The sequence below is a fragment of the Poecilia mexicana genome, unplaced genomic scaffold (genome assembly GCF_051168715.1).
Source record: "Poecilia mexicana isolate PSO_F unplaced genomic scaffold, ASM5116871v1 scaffold_18, whole genome shotgun sequence".
Classification (NCBI taxonomy): Eukaryota; Metazoa; Chordata; class Actinopteri; order Cyprinodontiformes; family Poeciliidae; genus Poecilia; species Poecilia mexicana.
The window spans coordinates 12,494,855-12,518,217 of record NW_028263387.1 but is presented as its reverse complement, the minus strand read 5'-3'; the positions used below and the strand labels follow the sequence as shown (position 1 = coordinate 12,518,217).

The following is a 23,363-nucleotide window of genomic DNA, read 5'->3' as shown; positions in this document are numbered from 1 at the left end:
ACAACTTTATTAAAAATATGTATTTGACTTGAGGGAATTTTAACCCGACACATTAGGAAGGCGTGTCGGCATTTATGCAAATGAATTACATGTTACTGTTTAACAATGGCAGTCTCAAGCTGGAAAAGATAAGTCCACATCAGTTACATCAGCTACATGTACATTTAAACCGGGCCTATTTTGATCAGGTATTTTTTTTTTTTCTGGTCCTTGAAAACATACAGGGGTCACTCAATTGAAAACGTGCAAGATGCACGACTCGGATTTGTGTGATTTCTTGCAGAAGAGCAGAGAGCACCAATCAGGATTTCAAGTTACTGAAAAAGATTCAATTGTAATCAGAATATCTGAGAGCTTCTTCCACCCACTTTTCATTCATTAAAATCTAGTAAGATCCTCATTAGTTAAAATCCTGATTATAATTAAAAAAAACAACAACAAAAAAAAACAATGAAAAGGGGCCAAGATAGTTGTAGATGGGGTCATGCAAAAGCATTAGAACTCCTTAAAACCACAATATTGACAGACTGTTATATGGTTGAACATATTTTGCTGTGGTAAAAGAAACAAAATAATGGTAGATGACAATGAGTCACAGCAGTGAGAAATTGTGGGATTGACTATTGAGCACGTTCTGTGTGTTGCAGGTCTCTGCTCTGTTTATCAGCTTCATTTGCCTCCTTTTCTCTAAGCTTTATAAACTAGCATTACTGTAGCAGCGATAAAACGACCACCATGGTGAAATGTAGGATTAGAAATTCTTACTACCGTTTCAACATGAAGTAAACATCCAGATTTTTTTTTTTTTTTATAAAACATGATTCTTCTGCTCTTCACATGTCTGAATTATTCTCCCGCTCAGCTGGATCTGGCTTCAGTAGCTTTAGCGTTCAACGCTTCCCTAGCTTCTTCAACAGTGAACACTCCCCGACCCCTCCACCCCCCCAAAAAAAAATTTTTTTTCATTTATTTTCATAAACCTACACTTTTTTAAACACCTTTTATTTATTAGACTTTTTAGGTTTTGTTCCGACCCGAGGGTCTTTATCGACCACAGGGCCACTTTCTGGCACTTAACCTTTTTTTTCCTGTCGTAACAAAAGCAGGGGAGCGAACACGCGCGTCTTCAGTCGTGCCCTCTAAATCGCCTCAAACTCAGCTAGCTTCAATGCGACACTCGAGTAAAGATTTGTACTTGGATTGGAGCTTTTGACCTGTGCCCCTTCTTCTTTAGTCAGTTTGGCTTTTTATTCACATTACATTTTATTTTGCCTCCTGCTTTGAAGAGAACCCCTCTGGCTCCCACAATTAGTTTTAGCAATTTCTCTCACTCTTCTCTAGTTTTTCGCTTTACCGCGTTGGAGCTGAATTTCTATAAACAAAGCAACAAATCACTTGACTGATGCAGTTTTTTGTTTTTTTCTTCCCCTCCCTCATCCTTTCTCTCCAGTTCTGCCCAGCAGGGGATTTGATCTTCGAGGTGTATCTGGAAAAGCGTGAGCCGGAGCAGTGCTGCTTAATAAAGGTGAGCGTGTGTGTCTTTATGCATAGGCCGCTGCTTTGTGGAAGCCCCGATGTAAAAGGGTGGGAGGGGGGAAGTAAGAGAGAGCAAGAGCGGGATGGAGGTTGTCGAGGGTGAAAGAGTGGGTTGAACAATAAATGGAGGTTGATGGAACAAGGCTGAGACATCTGTGGTTTAACCTGGTGGGATTACTGCCACTGAAATGAATCAAAAACAAACTAATCAAAGAAATCTGCGTAAATTGTGCAAGTAATTGCGTTTTCCGTGGGGCGCTGGCAGTTGAAGGTCACAGACTCCCAGTCTAATGTTTGCCGCAATCCTTGAGAGGGTTTACGTTCAGATAAAAGCTGCAGAGAAAAGTTTGGTGGCAGTTTTCTCCTTGTTGAGATAGGTATACTTTTGGCTCACTCTGTCATGTACAATGAATCAATTTGCATAAATCCATGTGTTTTTTTTATGGTATTTTCTCCTTGTGACACTTTTTCCTTTATTTTCGTTTTTGTTTGTGGTAGCTCTCTCCAAGCATGCGGTCCTGCGAGCTCGCAGAAACTGCGCTGAGTATGAGAAGCGACACCTTTAAGGCAGATGACTTGTGGACCACCTTTGAAGTTATAGAAAATGGAGAACTAGGTATGCAAGATTGTCTGTTATTTGTTTTTTGCTTATTAATATCACTCTAATGGTGCAATTCGGGTTGCATCGTATTAAGGGGTGCTTGATACGGCATGTATGATACGACTTGTCAAATTAAATTATGCGTTCTAGAAAAAAAGGCTTAGAAGAGCAAGGAAGTCAGGAAATAAACAACTTTGGCATAAAAAAAAGACACTTTTTATTTAGAACAAAGAAGAAAAAACACATTTTCTTTCAAGGCACTTCACAAGAAAATGGGGTCTAATTTGACTCCAGTTACAAAGCAGAAACTTTGGTTCAGCTACAATTCAAATAAGTGGAATTTATTTAGACAGTATTGCAATGAAATGCTGTAGTCATATTGAGATCAAAATTCATGTACAGTTCAGTTCAGGCTCATTTATAAAACATGTTTACATCTAAAAGTATAAAAATATCTAAAAACACAATAATCTTTTATCATCGCATAGCTGTATTTTAACCAGAACCTTTTTGTATATGAGTCCATATTATATTATAGTTTCTTTGAATACATTTCGCTGAAATTCTCAGCTAGGCCTAAGTTACAGTGCTGTGAAACAGTATTTCCCCTTTTGCAGATTTCTTCAGTTTCTGATAACCTGCCCAAATATCAAAATGATTTTCAAATTATGATTTACTTCTTTCCATTAACATATAAAAGCTTTTGAAATGAACCTGGTCTTATTTTGGAAATGGTGTTAGCCCACAGCTTTGGAGAGTGAAGTTCAGTTTCACTCGCCACAGCAGTGCCTGATTACTATGTGACCTTTAGGGTAATGAAATTGCTTAAATGGAATCTGTCTGACAGCATAAAGTCAAAAAGCAACACATTATGCCCATATTAAGAAAAGTAAATGAATCAAGAGGAGAAGCAAAGTCAGTGACATGCATCATTCTGGAAATGAAGAAAACGTGGAACGGTACTGAACCTGCGATTGGCTGACCAGTTCCCCAAAAGTCCAACAGCGACTCATAAGATTTTAAAAGAATCCAAAACCAACATCTAAAACACTTTCCACAGTTAAGGTCGCTATTAATTGACCTCAGCCGGTTAGGATTCAATATTGAGAAAAAAATTCTCATTGTTCTCATCAATGTCAGTCATTACATGAAACAGAATGTTTCCACTGTAGTCTCATAATGTGCTTTTCATTCACATCTGTTTTTTCAGTAGTCCTCTTTGTTTTTTGCACCTGAAATATAATTACTAAAATAGCTTTCATGATTAATTTTGTCAGGTCCTGCAGTGTTTTTTTGGGGGGGATTTTTTTGTTTTGTTTTTTTGCTCGAAGCACTGCATGGACTTTTTCTCGTGCGTTCTGCAAACCTGGGCTAAGGACGCTTAGTCAATGCTGAGATATGTCGTCAGGGACAGCAGGATCTCCTCCGCTTTGAATACTTGGTGCATTTATAAGACCGAGCTCCTTTGGAATAATGTTTAAGAGGGAATTACAACATTTTTGGAAAACGTTGTAAATTTTTGAAAATTAGAATATTTTTTGTAATTTAAATGGTGTTGGAGCCGAGTCGACTGCTTCGATAAACTGATGCCTGGTTTGACTTTTAAAAGATTATTTTGTGCCTATTCTTCCTATTATTCTGAGGACTTCACATTGTTTCTTAAACTTAGTGAACTTATTACCTTATGTTGTAACTCAAGGTCAAGATTTACAGCACACATGCATTTAGTTCATTTTATTTAACTATTAAGCAAGTAAGTAACTGGGTAGCAAACTGTTAGTTAATGTGCACAAAGTGTTAAATCACCTAAGATTGAATATGTGGTATATAAGGTTGGAAACCTTAGTTATTTCACTTGAAGATCAATATGAAACGTATGTATGTATGTATGTATGTATGTATATATATATATATATATATATATATATATATATATATATATATATAGTATTTGACACCGTTCTATCAGCTGCTGTGCAAATGTATGTCGACCTTATTAAACACATCTTTGAAATATTCTTTCTTTCATTATTGAGGCATTTAATAAAAAAGTATTTTGGTCATGTGAACAGACCTACAAGGTTTGGTCCAGTTCACCTTCAGACAGCGAGAGAAGACGAGGTGTCAAAAGTTGACGAGTAACTTCTCTGTAGGTCTGAATAAATGTGTAAAAATACGATATTGTTTGGATTAGAACTATTTTTCTCGCTCCATCCTCAACATATGCAATTTCTTTTAAATAACTGGTTCTAAGTAGGTGGGGGTTTTTTAACAAGCCTTTGATTTTATTTATTTATTTATTTTTCCCAGGTATCATACTAAAAGATGACCAGCAGGGAAATATATCTGTTCTAAACTTGATTCTGTAATATCACTGACTCCCGACATAAAACGCGTACTCAGCACTTGTGCATTCCTAAATGCATCACATCGTAGCCTAACTATATTCACAGAATAATTAATTATATATCCCACAATTAAACTCACTGAATCCCTGAACAACAAACGCCCAAGCTTTAAACTTTCTCCTGTGGTCCGCTTTGTGTCCAATTAGCGTCACGTTACCGTTTACGGTTGGCATTTTGTTGCGTGGCTCGTGGAAAGAACAGACCCTCATTCGTTGGCCTGTCGATTAGGAGATTATGCCATCTCTTTAATGAACCGGCGTCTGTGTGAACGCGGCGGCGGCACGCTGAGAAATTATCCGAGCATCATTGGTCTGATGATATGCACATTAATTAATCATCGGTGCCGTCGTATGTCATAGATTGCCTTCGTCTTTCCTGCATGATCGACCTAGAGAGCTGACCCGCCTCATCTCACGTTAATAGGCAACGACAGCTCCTTGTGCTTCACACTTCCCCATTCGATCGTAGAAGAGAACCGCGCCAAGAGGAAAGTCTGATTCGTCACAAAGCTGCTTAGCTCGCCCGTCCCCCGTGCACTTTTCATCAGTTCACTTGGAGTTTACACCTCACTCTTCTGTTTATTTTCCTTCTCAAAAAAAAAGTTCCAGAGGACACGCCGTCCTCTCCGAACAGCGAAGGTGTGTTGAATGCTAAACGTATATATTTATATATTTGCTGACAGATCCGAATATTTTCCACGCCAAAACCAGCACGTCTCGGGAAGGATAAACAGTCGAGGCATTTCTGAAAGGCTGCGGCTCGACAGGTTTTGCTCGTAAAAACCACAAAGAGGGGGAGAGGGAGTACGTCAATTAGTCATCTTGGTGAATAGCTTCAGAGAAGCACGGTTAACGAGAACAATGGGCAGAAACAAGGGGGCGGGGGGAGCTAATATTTGTTGGGAAAAGAGGAACTAATTCCGCGGCCCGGGTCTGCAGAGATTCCAGCTCTGAGATGAGCTCTGTGTTATTAATAAGTTATGCCACTGTGGCTCTCTTTACCTCCTTTGGTTATGAAAAACACGGGGGTGTAGAAATGGAACCATCAGAGCAGAGGAGGTAGTACACAAATTATCAGCTTTTTTTTTTTTTTTTTTTTTTGGCTGACAGCATGCACCCCTGTTCACCAATTAGGAGGAGATAATAGGTCTATTTTTCACATGAGTGTGTTTTTATAATCAGCTCCTGATATGATGTAGATAATTTAAACTGCTCTTTAATGACAATGGGAGGAACAACAAGATCATAATGTCGTTTGGTTTACATGTGTTCGTCCTGGGTGTGAATTGGCGCCTCGCGTGTCGAATTCGAGCGAGGTCAGAAGACGGGAATGGCTTCGTTGTCGCTTCTTGGGGGATCTGCTACGTTCCCCATCACAATGACTGATCACGAGGTTTGTTGTTCTCTTTCGACAGAGCGACCGCTGCACCACAGCGAAAAGATTCTTGAGCAGGTGCTGGAGTGGAGCGCCTTGGACTGCCCGAGCTCTGCTTTTCTTGTTATAAAGAAATTTGCAGGCGCCAAAAGAATGGCTGGAGGAAAAGGTAAAGTGTGCCGTCAATGAAGGCCTTACAGTAAATCCCATGCATTAGTCACTGTGCGACCAGAAACTGTGGTATTGTGTTTATTATCAGTAAAACTTTACAAAATCCTCCTCAGGAAAGTGTCACGAGATCCAATGTTTGCACAATGTTTTGAGTGTTTTGCCCAGAAGAAATGAAGGATTAGTACAATACTGTGACATCTGTAAGTAAAGAGCAAAACGATTCACCGCCAAAAAGTGACCAATAAGCAGTGGAAAGGTGTTGCTAATTTAGCTAACGCTAAAAGTAAAGCGTTAGCTAATATCAATAGATATTAACTTGTGGAACCGTTGGTTAGAACGAAAAGGACTGGCTGTGACTATTGCAACACAGACATAAATGTTAAACTAGAATGAAATTAGTATCAATATACATCACATTTCTAAATTATAACTAAATTACAGATGTATATATTCAAAGCAATGCTAACTAGGTTAATTTGGCTAAACGTTATGAATAAGTAATGGTAAAAAGAGACTCCCAGATGTTCTATATGAAATCTGACTTAATTTTTTGAAAAAACTAATTTAGCTTCATCACACTCCCAAAGTTCAACAAAACTTAGTGGAAGATATTGACTCAAGGGAGCTCATTTCAAATGCATGCTATACGCTTCAGATTTTTGTTACTTCCACTTCTCATTTAAGCGCAACATAAAATCTCAATAAAGTCCATTTGAATGTGGAGACGTTCTACGGTTAGCTTTATGTTTGCGAGGCACATTAAATCTATAGATGCTCTATTTTCTCACGTTCTGCAGCATGTTTCCAGTACTGTTTTTTTTCCCCCCCCAACAGATCCGAGACAGTTTCTAAAGAGCGACTATCTGAAGTTCAGCGATGGATCCTCCAAATTGCTCTCGGGTCACAAATTCCAGGACAAGTACGTTGTACTTCGTTCAGAGAAACTGCTTCTTTACAGGGACATCAAAGTAAGTAAACCCCTCCGTCCCCCCCCTTTTTTTTTTTTTTTAGTATAAGCTTCACACGCTGTCACATATCCCCAGTAAAAACTTTCAACCATTTGGGATTTTTTTTTTTTTTCTTGCTCGCGAATCCTAGTCCTTTAGAGGACTGACATCCCAAGGAAATATATATATATATAAAAAAAAAGGTTTAGAAACTTCTTAGGAAAAAAAAAACACAAGCTCTACAGTAGTGGAGAATACATCACTGCAACCTAATAGACCCAAACCCAGCCAGTCCCTGTGACATCTCGTGTATCTGTTTCATATATCCCTGAGCGTAGTGTGGAGTTCTCAGATTTTTAAATTACAGAGGAAAATAAAACATACTGATGGCAGCAGGCTCCATATTTCTTTCCCCCACCCTTTTTTTTTTTTTTTTTTAAACAAAAAGAAAGAATGCAGAATTTGCGGGAGAGAGGACCAGCAGGATCGAGTTCCCTGGAGGGCTTTTCTTCTCAGCACATTTCTGCAGTTGAAACATGGGATTCGTAAAGGAGTGTGAAGAAGTGTTAATAATTGATGGAAGGGCTGCCTGTAGGGTGGGAGGGGGTGGTGTAGGTAGGAGGCAAAATGAGTAGGAACAATATATATATATAAATATATATATATATATATATATATATATATATATCCGTGTGTGTGTGTGAGAAAGAGAGAGGGGAGTTCTTGCTCTGCGAGTTTCTCTAAATATGAGGTTGCAGAAGAATGTGGCTAATTACTGCATAAATACAAGGTAAATTAGAAGTGTTACTGCAATTTAATTGATATTCTTTGGCCTCTGTAATTATTGCCAGGTCTGTATTTAGTGCAAATTACGCTGGATGAAACGGAGAACGGGGTGTGGGTTTTGATGTGTAGGTGTCAGAAGCAAAGCTCCAACTTTGATTTTGTTTGCTTTGTTCTCCTTCACTTTGTTCTTTGGCAGTCGGAGGATTGGGTTTGCCGATAATGATTCAAACTGATTGCTGCCTTTTCTGTGATTGTTACTTGGTGATTTTAGTTTAGCTCGTCGCGTTTTCTTTTTGCATGCGCTTTTATTGCCAAAATGTTCATCTGTGTCTTATTTCTCTTGTCCTCTAATGTTTCTTCTATTTTTTCTCTTTTTTTTTTGTACAGAACACTAAAGCGGAGAAAGAGATTCAGTTGAAGATGGTAAAATGTTACCTGGGCCTGAAGAAAAAGCTCAAACCTCCATGCAAGTGAGCAGTAACATTTTCTCTGAATTCTGAAGTCTACACATGTCTAGAAACGGGGGTGGAAAAAAAATGTATATATATAGAATTTTATCTCGGTTGCACTTGTTGCATTGCGTGTTCACTGTTATCTTTTACCTGTGAGGTAAATTAGTACAGCTGAAGTGGAGTGACTTTGACAGAAATCCAATTAAAAGTTATTATAGACGTAGATCGAACATTTGGAGCAACATGTGAGCAAGGAGGCGTTAAATAATGAGCTTTAACGTAAACATATGAATGTCAGGGATTCACGGTAGAATGCTTCGTTAATTAATTGTCCAGTTTTTGCATTTGAATGACACGAACCTTTCTGACAAATCTGTGAGCAAACAGCTGATGGGAAAGTATGTTGGTGATGTATTGAAGTATACAAGTAGTGGCCACATTTGTTGTTGTTGTTGTTGTTTGGATCATCTATAAAAGCTCAATCTTGTTCTCATCTGACCGAACCGCACAGTTCCCGTCACAGTCCCAGTTGGGTTTAGTGAGCTCCCCATGTTGACATTTGCGACAGTAGGGGGTGGAGGGGAGTGCATCTTTTCTGACATCACTGTTGGCATCTACTTGGTTGTCATGGAGATTTGGTGACTGTAAAATGCCAGAGTTTAGTGCAATTTTCTAGCAGCTATTGAATCCCTCATCATCCTGCGTATCCAGTCTTGTGGCTCAACTCTAGATTGGAGCAACATGCTTTATAACTGACTGCCATGCAACTCACGCAATGCAAGGTCTTCTTCGTGGTTCTTAACGCCCTCACCGTTTTCTTCTTCTCTTTATTTTGCCCGGTGGCGAAATACATTTTGAATTCTGCCCGGCCTTGTTTAAAGGAAAAGGGTTGTTGAGTTCGCTTAAAGAAAAGAAAATAGTGGTTAATTTTTTTTTTTTTCTCTTCTGAAAATTGTTGATGTTTTCAAGAATAAAGTTGAAACGCTGAGAAACGAGGAGAACAACATCGAAGGGGGGAAAAGTAGCAACAGCCTAACATCTGCAGAAAAAGCCCATCGCCTCGACTTTTATTTGACTTTTCCGACTCTAATCTTGCACAGGGTTAGCAGCAGCAAATAAACTTCTGCAATTTTTATTCTCCAGGAGACTTTAGTACTATACAAGATGTTTATCGCAGTTCAAGTTCAGCTTTTCAGTTAGATTTCTCACTGTAAATAAACCCGTACAATATATTGGAAATTTAGCAGAGCAATATCGCTATATCCAGTCAGTATTGGATAAGGTAGCTCAATGTTATAAAATTCTGCAATGGCGATTGGTGAATATCACAACAATGATATCAGTTGCTATATATTCCTATTTTCGCCTTTGCTTGACTCCGTTTCTTGTGAAGTAAATTATCCATTTTATTAAAATTAATAGCTTCTTTTTAATTACCTTGATTTAAAAAAAATATATAAAAAATACCGGAGAGTGTATGTGCTGAAAATATAAAAAATATATAATTAAAAACATCTATAAACGGTAAAAAAAAATAAAAAAAATGTACAAAAGAAACACATTGAACCTCTGTGAGCTTTTGTCTTATGTAGGATTTGATTCCAGCAACACAGATCAAAAAAAGTCTGCAACAAAGCCAGCAAAAGCGCGATAAAACTGTGTGAGGTTCAAAAGAAGCCCCGTGGAACATTTCACAAATAATTAGGAAAATTTGCAGCATGTCAGTAACGTGACTGGGAATAAAAAGGAAACATCCAAGAGAGGGAAAGTCCTTCTGAAGTGAAAAGCGGTGTTCACCACGCTGTAAAAGACTTGCAGTCAGTTTAAAGAGAAACGTCTCTTGTTGTGAAACAGATCGGATCTTGACAGTTTTATCTTCCGGAGACGGCGCGTCTTCTTAAACAATTCCCAGCAAATTAGAATTCCAGATGTACGTACAACGTAGCGCGCGAACACACCGAGAGGATTCATGACCGCCGTTGGCATTTCCTGAGAACACCGGGACATGACATTGTCATTCACCTAGAGAACTTGAACCGAATGCGGCAAAATGAACTTTGTTCCCTTTAAAGTGTGTCTGCAGCTGCTGTGAAATGAAAGTCTAAAGCTACTTGACGTTGGAAAGGATCACCAGTTTCCTTGTCGAGGACAAATTATGTTTGTCGTTTGCTCGTAAGCAAGCAGTCTGTGACACTTGTGTCTGTATTTTTTTTTTTTTTCATTCCCTCACTTCTAAGTTTTTCAAATAAAGATAAAACTAACAGTTTTAAATCGTTTTTATGTTTTTCTGATCTTTGTGTGATGTGTCTAAATACAATCAAGATTTTAGCAATGTGCAGCTACTACTGCTGTTCCTGTCAGCTGACAAAGTTTTGCCTCCTCCTAGGAAACATAGCACACCAGTTCATTTTAAACTTTGGCGAGAAGGATTTGACTGGCGTATCTGTTTCAACAAATGCGAATGGTTAATTTGTTATCGTAGCTTACGACACGTGCCGAAGCTGCAGCGGCGGGTTTCCGCTGCTGAATCAAAGAGCGAATCTTTCGGAAACCAGCCCCATAACTCGCGTTGCGTATTCATAATTCCTCATAATTTTCTCCGTGTCACAATTTTCAGAGCCGGGGGAAGTGTGAAAAATGAGTCCAGCGAGTGGCGGTGCATTGTTCAGGGCTTCACAGGGAGAAAAAAAAACAGATAAGAGGGAAGGACTGGGAGGCAAAGAGGGACAGAAAAGAGAGGATGGTGCAGCGTGGTATCATAAATGTACTGTTGAGTGGGCAGTGGGAGCGGTATTACGGTGAATAAAGAAATAAAGACGGAGTGCTGAGGAAAATGGAGAGAGTTGTGTTGAGAGGGTGGGTAGAGCCAGCGCTTCAGTACCTCGTTAGGGAGGGTTCTGTCTGCGAGCGGCCTACTGTGATGCGACGTTGGATCGCCTGCCTTAACTCGCAGGAGTGGAGCTGCAGGCTCTCAGTCCCTGCCTCTTGTTTTTTTTTTTTCCCCGCTTTGTTCTCCCCGTCACACTTTTGCCCATTTTAATGTATAGCAGTGAAAGTTTCTGAAGCACAGAAATTTGGTGCTTTACACCATTCTGGACACAGAACACATCTCCTTTTTGAGCTGTACGATGTATGTGAACTTCTCGATTTGAAGAAAGCAATAAATACATCTTTGACAAATTCTTCCTTTCATTATTGTAGCATTTAGCAATTGGTTCTAATTTTGGTCATTCTGACCTAAAACAAGAGAAGTTTGGTCTGACTTTACTTCAGACAGTGAGGGGGGGTAAAAAAAAAGAAAAAACTGATGTCTCTTTTTATTTGATGCGTGGAAGCGTCTGGTTCTAGCCGTGTTGTACAGTGAACTCCAAGCTTCAGAGGTTTTACATTTAGCCTAACTTGTCTACACATTATGTTTCTCCGTACTTTTGGGTTTATTTAGATGAGCAGCAAATGCCGCGTGTGCATAGTGTTTTGCCTGGAGGACATTGGGTGCTCATGCATAAACATATGCATCAGAATTGCTCTAATTAATTGCACAGTTAAGCAGCAGGTGGTCAAAATGAGTTTTTTTCTGATCCGTTCTTCACGGTTTTGACCTTTTCCTATGCGTACCGTACTTACTTCACAACTTTTATAGGTTTAAAGTTTGGGGATTTGTGTTAATCAGTTGGTTGAGTGTTAGTCTTGCACTGTGAATGTGAATGGGTGAATTTGAGTGGTCAGTATGACTAGAGAGCGCCATATAAGTTGAGACCATCTACCGTTTTAACAAATGTGTTCTTGGATTTAATGGCACAGACATTGCTTTATCTGATCCATGTCTTTTCTTTTTCTTCTTCTTCTTTTTACAGCTGGGGTTTCACAGTTTACACAGATAAACATCAGTGGTGAGTCCTGTACAAAAACTTAAAGCTGTGTTTTTTTTGTTTTTTTTACTCGCTCTTTGTAAAATATTGGGAAAAAAATAAATAAAATAAAATCTTGTGAGTAAGACGGAGATTTCTTCATGATCTAAATGGGTTCATTATGGGTGATAAGAATCAGTTTGGTGGTGGGAATCATGAAAGCAGAGCCTAGCTGATTATTAGTCCAACACTTTACAAAGTAACATGAATCAAGTTTCTAAAATCTTTCCTGAAAATCAAAACATTACCATCAAACAGCAATGGGAAAATAAAAGAAGCCTTCGGTCAGCTGTATGGCAGCTTCTCGGCTCTTTCCTTACACCAAAAATTAATTTGAGCATGCACCCGAATTCATTTTAGTTTTAATTAATTTTTTTTTTTTTTTTTGTTAGGACTACATTCTAATTTCAAACGGCCTATGCCTCGATACACTGAATCACAGATTTTTCCCTTCATGTAATTTTGCTTCTCCTGCAGAGAAAATGAATATAATTGAAAGGTAGACTGATGTAGACCATTACTGCATCTGCATTGGAATTCAGCTTGTGTCCTTTCCTCTATCATAGAATAAATGGAACATGCATTCGTATTCGTTACAAGCAAACATGCAACAAATGCATTTTCAAAACATTATTGGTGCTTTCACTTAAATACTGTATGAAATACATATTCACATCCGGGCTGTTGGGTTGATAAATTACTCAACTGGGTGACTGCTAATGATAGTGAATCGCCTCTTGCCAACTCCACTTATGATAATACCTGAGGTGTTCCCTTTGAAGACATAATGTGCAGCGACGTGTAGAAAATAGGTGAATATCTGTGAGTGATGTGACCAAGTTTCATCCCCCCCCCCACAGGCACTTCTGCTGTGACAGGAGGGAGACTCAAATCAGCTGGGTGGCAGACATCATCGCTCTGAAGGTACGATCTGTCGCAGCTAAAAACATCAAGGACACGTTAGCGCTTTGCTAACGCAAACGCTTTAAAAAGCAGCCAAAAGCATACATTTGAACAATTTTGAATGACTTTTCTGTGGTTTGGGGGGGGGGGAAAGGTTTGATTTTTTTTTTTTTTTTTCTTTTACTTTCAAAGTAAACAAAAGGTAATTTTGCTTTTTAACGTGGTCTTTATATTTATATAAAAGTAGAAGTAAAAACATCTGCTGAAGTAAGATTTTAAAAAAGCCTTTGTTTATAAGGCTTCTACGTTGAAATCATGTAATCATACTCACTTTAAAAGTTTTAAAAGTACCTTTTAGGTTCTGGTCCTTCAAAAAAAAAAAAAAAATTTTCTTTCTCAAGTAAGGGTAGTGCTACTTCAAAACAGTATTGCTGAAGTCGAAGTAAAAAAAAAAAAAGTATTACAAAAAAACAACTTCAGTTATTTAGATTAAAAATGAGCAGAATAAAAAAATAAAAATATAAGGTTAGGGGAAGATAACTGATTAAATGTAACCACTTATGTGCTGCCGCTGTCTTTCATCAGGCATTGAAATACACTTAGCTTCTCCAAAGTGAAGTTGAATTGTTTGAAGAACTTGCTTTTGAAGGACGTTTTGATCCCACTATTTATTTATTGCAGCTTGGACAGAATATTGAGGGAGCCCACTTTGTTGGATTAGAGGTTAACGCCACAGTGGGATCAGCTTCAATGTCAGCATTACTCCCTTATATTTTCTTCCCCTGACAAATGATTGGACTGGAACGCCGATTCATTAGAGCATCTGTCTTTTACCCTTCTGTCACAAGGTTGTTGTACAAAAGTCTCCACTGATACGTGCTGCCGATAGTTTTGAATGAGCTCTGCACCGGCGGCAGAGCGTTGTGCCAGATATTCCTCATAGATTTACATTAGATTTTTTTTTTTTTACACGGTGGCATCACACAGTTCCTGCAGATTTGGTGGCTGAAGATCCGTGACGTTGAACTTGAGTTTTTAGCTGCGTACATCTCATCTCTTTTGGCGAATAGAGAAAAAGCCTTTAGACTATTACAGGCCCACTGTCTTGTTCAAATAACCACTTTCAGATCATCTGAGCTTTGTAACATGTTGCGTCATCCTGCTAAAAGTAGAAGTAGGGCATCAGGCCACTTCCACTGGCCCGAAAAGTTCAGATGGATCCGTGCTGTCGTTTCGTTTCCTCCAGATTCCAACCCTGCTATCTGAACGTGGTGGTTAAAATCGTTACATTTGACCGGACAAAGCTTTCCAACCTCACATCGACCTTTTCTTTTATTGAGCCTGCATAAGTTATAGGTTCAATATCACTTTTTTTTTTTTTTTTTTTTTAAGCTGACAAAGAAATTGACCCGGTGTGGTTTTCTGCTGCTGTAGTTTATCTGCTTCAATAGGCCACACACTCAGAGATTTAATTTTATGTACCTCGTTTGTAACAAGCAGCTATTCGAGCTGCTGTCCACACACGACTGGTGCCCACCCGCTGCGCGTTTTCCCTTCGGTTTCTCTCTAACCCCAACAGATGTTTGGGCAACATTCACCGGTTTCTAAAATATTCAGCACTTCTTGCACCGACAGCCGTGAAACATTCAAAGCCACGCGACGCACGCTTTCGTCTTTACTCTAATTGTCGATTTGAACTCTGTCGAGTTCAGCAGGTACTGATGCCTGAGCGCGTTGAGTCGCTGACATATGATTGGCTGATGTTCTGTTTGCGTTGCCGTCCAGCTGGACGTCACAGTGTGGCTGAGTGTATTGATTAAGTCATTTCAGCTGATCACAGCAAAATCACACAATTTTTCCTCCCTTGTGAATGAAATAGTTCAAGGCGGAAAAGGTGGGAATTAATGTGCATCCGATTATTTGCCACAATAATTTAAGTACAGTGTGAAATGTCGTCACATACGCTAAAGCTGAATAGTTTGTGAAGCACAATATTTGTCCCCCTTGCCAACCAAAGCTTTTGAAGATGGCTGTGTGCTTCCCCTCTCCTATTTGAGTGAGAAAAAAAACAACAACCCTGGATTACTGTCTGAATAAATGTACTTTCACTATTAAAGTTGTTAGAAGTAGAAGGTGTAAATAAATGAATCACATGTTCCCCCCTCGTCCCCCAATCAGTCATTTCTGCAGCGCTGCTAAGGCACATTAAACGCATAAAGCAGGGCGAGGACTGTAAAGTTTTTCGAGGTCACTCAACAATGACATAAATCACTTTATGTGGAAAAGCTGTGAAAATAAGGTCAAGGCGACTGTAACAATCACATTGTGGTGCTTAGCCCCCAGACAGAGCGCTGTGTTGTCACTGTCAGCCGCTGACGCAGCACATATGACATAAATAATGCAGGCCAAAGCAAACGCAGGCAGAGCCGCCATGGATGCCACATATTCTCGAGATTTTTTTTTTCTTCTTCTTCTTCTTGTCTCCTCCTAACATTTCTTGCTGCGACTCGTATTTTCTCATTAAAATAAATAAGCGAAATCCCCTTTTTCCGCTCATTTTTAATCTAAATAACTGAAGTTGTTGTTTTTTTTTCTTGTGTGTGTGTGTGTGTGTGTGCTCAGCACATTTAATCAGTATCGGCACTCCTTTATGGGAACCTGTCTGCGGCACAGTGCTGTTTATCACGGGTACTTACTGTAAAAGCCTTTTAGTGCTTTAGTTTGGGTTGGCGAGTAAAAAAAGGGCAACGCTGTCAGGGGAGATTGATCTAAAGGGAAAGGCAGTATTTGTTTTAAAGGTGTTTATTTCAGTGCACTCTTTCCCTGCTCTCTGGAGACGCTTTTAGCTCGGCAACAGCTAAATCTATAGCAGACTGGAGTGGGCTGAAAGTATTAGGATTCTCCTCCTAAATCCTCTAAACATCGGGATTGTCAGCTTCCAGCGGGGAAGCTTTCTTGGGAAGGACACCAGACCCCCGTGCGAAGGGCAAAGGGAAACGTATGCACCAGAAAGTAGGAAGACAAGAGGCTTCGGGTTTCTCGTGATTTCCATTACCTGTTAGCAAGCGTTGTACTCCCACAGTTTCCATAGCGACCAGCGCTGGTGGGATCTCACTCCACTGCGAGGTGTAATGAGTGATGGTATTGATGAGGGGCTGGGAGGAGGGTGTAAAGGTCCAAGGACAGGTTCTCGCAGCGGGAAAATGAGGGTTTGTTAAGGATGCACGGCTCCTGTTGGACCGAGGGGGTCGCCGTGGTTTCCAAAAGGAGGGGGCGTCTGACGTCTCTCATTTGAAGCTTTTTGCTTCTGTTTATTTTTGACTCATGTCCTTTTTAATTTCAGTTGAGTTCCACTGAAAATTTGATCTCGATATAAAATCAATCAATCAAGAACAGAAAGATGTTTAGCGCTGCATCATGTTATGGCTGACACAGACTGAGGGAAGAGTGCTGACTGGACAGTTGTCCTGTTGTGATGATGAGTTCGACCCTCCACAGCGCATTCTTGCAGAGGCCGGTTGCTCACTCAGTGCCGTCCAGGCAAATTGATGAAAATTTGAATGGAAGGAAAAGGCTGCAGACTTAAACTATTCAGATATATTAGCATGTACGATTCTTTTTCAAACGCTGCATTCTTCATCCAGTAATGCCATCTAATATTTATGGACGTCTCTGAGTTACGCTCTTAAAGCCGAAGCTCTCTTTTAGCGGTGCAGCTGTTTACAACTCTCTGGTTCAAACTGGCTCACGAGCCGTTTGTTCTCCTGGGTGTCTCCCGTATCGCCGGATTCAGAATCAGATAAGAAAGCACTTTCTTTTCTTTCTTTTTTGGCTATAAAGATATAAAAATGGAAGTTAGGGTTTGCAGTTTCTCCGACTTCCTCCCCAGACGAGTTTATTATTCCGCAGCAATGGGCTGTGCATCTCCTGATAAAGAAAGCACTAAAACTGAAAGTGTAAGTTCCAGCTTACAGCATCTTTGTCTTTCTCACCTTATGGACCCGATTGTTGCCCCGTCTTTGGAAAAATCAGCGCCCAGATTGAACTTAGAGCTAATTTTCACTTCCAGGATATCAATGTTGATCCCCGTTTCTTTAAACCAAAGTATAATCAAACGGAGCTCTGAGGAATTGCAAATTAATTTGTGAAAATAGAAGTCAGTTTCAGCTAGCAAGCACATTTATCAAACCCTGAAGTGTTTCTATACGGTAAGAGATGCTGCGGTTCGGATTGGGTTTTTTTTTTTTCTCTCCTGGTTACCTCAGAGAAACGGCCAGTCACGATTTTCATTGCTTACCGCTTGATTTGTGAAAGAATGATGTACCATCTGGATCGCCACACATCAGTCTGTATCAATCTGTATTTGCGTCACAGCTGCAACTTTGCTAAAAGTCATTTCCAAAATCCACAAAGTGTAGCATAACATTTCTGTTCCTGCAGGTTGGAGAGGATATCATTTTTATTATTTTTATTTTTTATTTTTTCCCCCTGACAATGTGACAATTTAATCGCTTTGCAACAATTCACAAAGTCTTTCTGCTCAGTGAGTCTACTTGCAGATTTCTGTCAGTATTTTACTTCTGAATACATAATACACAGGACAATAGTTGTGCTGCAACTTTAGTCCATATATTAAGTGGACAGTTAATATATGTCCACTTATATATTAAGTGGACATATATACAAGTCCACACAACTTAACTTGTGTGAAGTTTATATGTGTATAAACTTCACACAAACATTTAATAACCACCACCTGAACAAAACTGAGATTCTTTTTTTTTTTTTTTTTTTGGTTAATTTTAAAACGGTCTTTATTTTTCTTGAAGTTTGTGGTCCTTCCTGTTTCTTTAGCACGGGTCTGATCTCCAGATGAATACCAGTGGCTTCAAAGAAACTGCCGATCTCAAAACATCCAGAGGAGGCGCTATAACAGAAACCAGCAAGGTTCCGTCATACAACCATACCTTCACCACGCAGGCAAGTCAATTTCTCAGACTTAGTTTATCTTCATCTCACCACATGTTGTTGTCTAAAAGATGCAAAAGAACAACTGTCTCTTCTTTTTTCCCCCTGTAGTTGACAGACAGGAGGGTTTCTCTTGGAGACGCTGACTTGAGGACACCCAGAGTCTCTGGTCTTCACCTCAAAACCAACACCATACCCAATTGTTTAAAGCCCAACTACCTGTCACAGACCCCAGAGGTTCCTCAGCGCAGAACCTCCGTGGACATCTGCCAGCCTCAAAGGCTGCCACCTCCAGCCGTGCCGAGACACACGAAGCCCATGCCACTGCCGGTTTTACCTCAAACTGGCAACAAGGCGCCTTGCAAAAAGCCCATACCAGGCGTTGGGGGAGCCATGCCCCCTAACTTGCTCAACGAGCTGAACTTGGTCCTCAGCAAGAATGCTCGCAAGACCACCGAATGACAAACGTTGAAAAGAAGCCTGGTAGTTGAAATGCGACTGGTGCAGAGGTTGAAGAGAAGAAAAAACCAAAACATAACTGCAGTTTTAGCTGGAAAGAGCCAGGTTGTCATTTCTTTCCCGCGCATTGCTGTTAAACTTTGATTCTGAACGCTGAAAGCGGATGCACAAGGTGGGAGATGCAGCGGATGTGGTACTAACCCAAAGCACTACACGGTGTGATTTAAAACGCTGATCTTTGAAACTGAGAGAAGTCTAGGAAATCCTGTCGAGGATTACAAATCAAAAGTTAGCTTGAACATGTCCACCTTTACTTTAATGCCTGAAACGTTTCTTTAAAGAAGCTTGTTTTTAATTGTACAATAGTGGTACAAAGTATTTAAGAGCATTTTTAGGACTTTTTTTTTTATTGAAGACTCTCAACATGTATTTTGTAAGTTTGTGTGTATATATAATACATAGTGCTTCTTATATTTTAATTTAAGCACCAGTTTTAAATGTTCCTTGTGCATGGCTGCATATAAAATTCTAAAAGTTGGAACTTTTAATAGATTCTTATTTTTATAAACACGATGCAACACGTCTGGCAGGAGGGGAAGACTTAACGCGCCACGTGTATTTATATTTCATAGGTGACTTTTATGCAATAACCTTTAACTATACAAGTGGAGGTGTTTTAAGCTTATAATTAAGTGGGAAACCACTTTAAACTGTCTGCCCTCAAATGTATTTTTAATGTACAGCATGAATATATTAATAAACTCTGAAAAATGCTTTGAGGTGGTGTTTTAGTGAACAATTTAATCTTTAATGATTACTTATTTCCATCTGCTCAGTATTTCGTTCCCGTTTCACCTTCAAGGATTTTCATGTAAAATGCTAGCTTGATTTCAAGTTACAGTGTTAGTGTACCTCGTGAGCCTATTTGATTGACTACTGCATTTGATAAGAAAATGTAATGGTGCATATATTTGTACTCAACCATCATGGTTCACATGCCGGTGCGGTTCACGTAATGGGACAACACGCAACGTTGCTCATACACCAAGAATAGAAAAGTCAAATGTTTGTTTTTTTGCACTGGTTTCAGTAAGAAGCACCTTAGAAAATAAGTTGCTTAGCATGCTGTCAATTTGAACCACATGAACGCCACAACTTCATGCAAGATACTGAAAGCATAAATGCTTTCTTTTCATTTGGCACTGGAGAAAAAGTTGCGTGTGATGAAAACTCTAGAGGGAGGGGGGAGCGAGGATATCATCGTCAGGCGGTGGAAGGAGTTCTTTAAAAGTCTCCTTAATCTAGCTGTTATCCTCCACAGAGGAAACAGTCTGAAAACTCTGGGAAGGAAGTTGCATTACTGAGGTCTAACAGAGTTAATATTTCACAAACATCAAAACGAGTGTTCGCTGTAAGGGTGAGGGGGTGTAGCGCTCCATCGTCAATGGGGGGGGCCTCGCAACGGAGCCGCTCCTGCTCTGCATCCAAAACGAGTCGACCGAGGCGAGCCATCCGATCAGAGTACCTCCTGGGCACCGCATTTTGGAGGTTTTCTGGACGTATTCCTCTGAGAAGGGCAGACACAAAGCCCCGCTGGACGTACCACATTCAGCTTCTGGCCTGAGAACCCTTTGGGGGAACCCCCAGAACAAGCCGGAGGCCGCTGCCTTAGAACCTTCTCGCTCGCAAGATGGTTTTTACTTCTAGCTCGGCTTTAGTGGGGATTCTTTACTGTTGAAGAACTGGCCGAAAGAAGGTTTCGACGCATCGTCTATACATGTTGCACCAGGCAATAAAAATTTATTCCTGCTCTCCTAATTGAGTTGCGGTGTACCTCAGGGATCCGTCCTTGCTCTTGTTTTATTCTCCATTTACAGCGTTTTCTCTTGTTTTTTTCTCTTTCAAATTTATTGTGCACATTTGTGAGGTTGACAACCAGCCGTTCACGTAAAGTGCGAATGCAGCCCCGGCTCTTACGTTCAACACGGCTCACACTGACCATGTATATCTACGCTCAGCCTCCTGCCAGCTGTCCCTAGATCATACATGGTGACAAAAACGACTAGACCTTTCCTTCTAAAGCACTTATTTTACAAACTCCCTTTAAATGTGAATAAGACACAAATCGTTTTTCTGCCGTCAAAATCAAAGGTAAAGCTTTCTACTTTTGACAGCCTTTGGTGTTGTCTGACATTTATTGTTGTGGTGAGCACCCAGCAGACTGAAATCACTTTGCCCTTTCTTGGAAAGCCTTTTGTAACTTTGAAAGGGCTGTTTGTAGTTTTGCTGTATGGTCTCATTCTGGCTAAGAGGCATCTTTTACAGTTTAACCTAAGAATCCACGCTTTTGTTCACTGACATGTTCCAGATCTGGTCAGATTTTTAACAATGTAACTACTGCCTGGAACAATCTAAAGAGCAAAGCTAACTCGCTTCTTTATCGTCGAAGCACATTTTTTCTCTCGTGGAATCAAAGGCTGCGTGAAGATCAAACGGGGAAGAGGCCATTTTATGGGGATCGGTATTCAGAATAATACATTTTGGCACCTTATTCATAAAAGCTCCCAGCTGTGATTTCATCTGACGTTTAAATGTGTCGAGGTGAGAACACCGGTGAAACCGCATGGACATTTTTTTTTTTTTTGCCACCCAGTTCATGCTTGCAGCGTGTTTTAGCAAATATTGCTCTGCATGTTTAGTTGTCATCCCAACCATATTTATCGGCGTCGTGTGACATTTGGTGAAATGCATCATTAACTTTGCAAATTGCTTAGTTGTTTGGTTGGTAGCTGAAAATAGCAATTACCAAATTTAAAAGATATGAGTTTAGACTTGGAACATGATTATTTTGGGTTTGATGATGTGCCTCGATCCAACCCCAGACAGATGCATGCAGATAAATTATGCTCCTGGTTCTTTTCAGTTTGGACTGGAGTTCTTAAAATGCTCTCCACTGCACTAATCTATTAAGAAGTATGTTGATATTGGTCCTACTAAACTCAGCATCCAAGTTTTTTTTATTTAATATTTACCCTGTAAATCAGAAACACCAAAATTTCATTCGGATGCCACTAAAGGGAACTGCAGTATCACCAGTGATGCTTGTGTCACAGTTTTCGAACCAGGATTATGATAGGAAGATGCAAGGGGGCATCAGGGTTCCCCCCCACCCCACAAACAGATTCAAACTAAAAGGTGGCATTATATTCATGAATGTTATTAAATCTGAGACCTTCTCCAAACCTTTTTTTTTTTCTGCATCTTTTGAGCTTTCCAAAAACCACCTTTGTTGCTGAGGAATTACACGTGGTGGGAGCGGGAGAGTTGCTAGCAGAGTGAAGCAATGAGAGATTTTTTTTAAAAATTATTTTTCTTTTTAGGGTGGCAGTCATTCACCGTTTTTTTTTTTTTTCTCCCAGGCGACAGAAGTGCAACTACATAAAGTTCTAGTTAGAGATAATTACATTTACTGATGGAGTGAAGAAATCAAAAAGAGACATGAAAGCAGCCTTATGTGATGATAAAGCATGTTGGAATTCAAAAGATGATAAACATAATTGTTGTTTACCGATAATTACAGACATTGCTTTCAGGTTTATTATGCATCATGATTGGATTTTTTTATGTATTTTTTTCCCCCATTTTCTCAGTTCAGCTGTTATTGCTTTACATGTGGTTTCTTTTTTTTATTTTTGCAATGAATCTTCTCTCCAGGGTATTAAAAAAGAGAGTAATTTAGTTTTGTTTTGTTTTTATCCACCTAATAACTTTTTTTTTTTTTTATACTCTCAAGGATTTTTGCATTTTGCCTTCACGGTGACCTTATTTCCTAAATTCAAAGATCTGCATCATATGCAAGATTTCTCACTTCATCTTTGAAAGGACCCCGTTGTCCTTGTGGGATTAATATGTAATTATAATGTCGATTTATTCACAAATTAAACCAAAATCTTCTTCGTCTCCAGTAAAACTGAAAGAATAAAGTAGATGTCTCATGCCGCACGCCTTTGTTGAATAATGTATAGTGGTTTGAAAATGCACACACAGACGATTGTCACAGGTTTCTGCATGAAAAATTCATATGTATTTTCATTATGCTTATCCACCAGCTGCTTGTCCTCTGATTTATGCCCTTAAATTCTAATCACAGAGCTTCATTATTGCACTTAGAGTGCTGGTCCTTATCCTTTTAGCTTTGTTGCAGATAAAGGAAGTGTGTGTGTGTGTGTGTGTGTGTGTGTGTGTGTGTGTGTGTGTGTGTGTGTGTGTGTGTGTGTGTGTGTGTGTGCGTGTGTGTGTGTGTGTGTGTGTGTGTGTGTGTGTGTGTGTGTTTTCTGTGCTCTCTCAAAAACAGTGATTGCACGGCTGTACTTATTTCACTCGGGAGGTTTATTTATTCGTATTTTCTGTTACAAGTGTGCTCGCCTCAGACATGCGGTGGTAACAGAAGCCAGTTTATTCCCATGTGTGATATTTCAGCTGTATGTTGGCCACAGAAAGTCCTATCTTCACGTCCTTCGTGTCCTTCCTGGTACATTCGACTGAAAGTATAGTTCCCTCCGTCGGCCTCTGTGTCTTTACCAGCCAGCAGTTTTCCCCATCCCTTCGAGGCCTGTGCCGTTCAGAGGTCGCCATATGGTGGAGGAGAGTTTAAAAAAAAAAAAAACAAAGCTCCTGCTTGATCGCGAGTATTTCCTGATATGCATTGACTTTGACCGTATGGCACTCTGTTGCAAGTTTTCAGCTGGTGAGGCCGCAGTGATGGAGAGCAGTAAGTTTTCAATAGTCTAAATGTCGCCTGTCTGCACTCAAAAGAGCAAACACAAAACACTGAGAAAGCCATGTCAGCA

At 39.8% G+C, this 23,363-nt stretch overlaps 1 protein-coding gene across 3 annotated transcripts in view; it reads left to right on the top strand.

Moving 5' to 3' along the window:
- Positions 1 to 19,286, top strand: part of arap2 (ArfGAP with RhoGAP domain, ankyrin repeat and PH domain 2) — a 131,129-nt gene extending 111,843 nt beyond the window's left edge. For all 3 annotated transcript variants that reach the window (XM_014996748.2, XM_014996747.2, XM_014996749.2), the window contains exons 26-34: positions 1,451 to 1,525; positions 2,035 to 2,152; positions 5,960 to 6,088; positions 6,925 to 7,058; positions 8,211 to 8,293; positions 12,130 to 12,165; positions 13,044 to 13,107; positions 17,941 to 18,066; positions 18,166 to 19,286. In XM_014996748.2, the coding sequence (XP_014852234.2) occupies positions 1,451 to 1,525; positions 2,035 to 2,152; positions 5,960 to 6,088; positions 6,925 to 7,058; positions 8,211 to 8,293; positions 12,130 to 12,165; positions 13,044 to 13,107; positions 17,941 to 18,066; positions 18,166 to 18,516 (1,116 nt within the window). In that variant the 3' untranslated portion in view covers positions 18,517 to 19,286. The remainder of the gene's footprint in view (positions 1 to 1,450; positions 1,526 to 2,034; positions 2,153 to 5,959; positions 6,089 to 6,924; positions 7,059 to 8,210; positions 8,294 to 12,129; positions 12,166 to 13,043; positions 13,108 to 17,940; positions 18,067 to 18,165) is intronic.
- Positions 19,287 to 23,363: the final 4,077 nt, after the last annotated feature.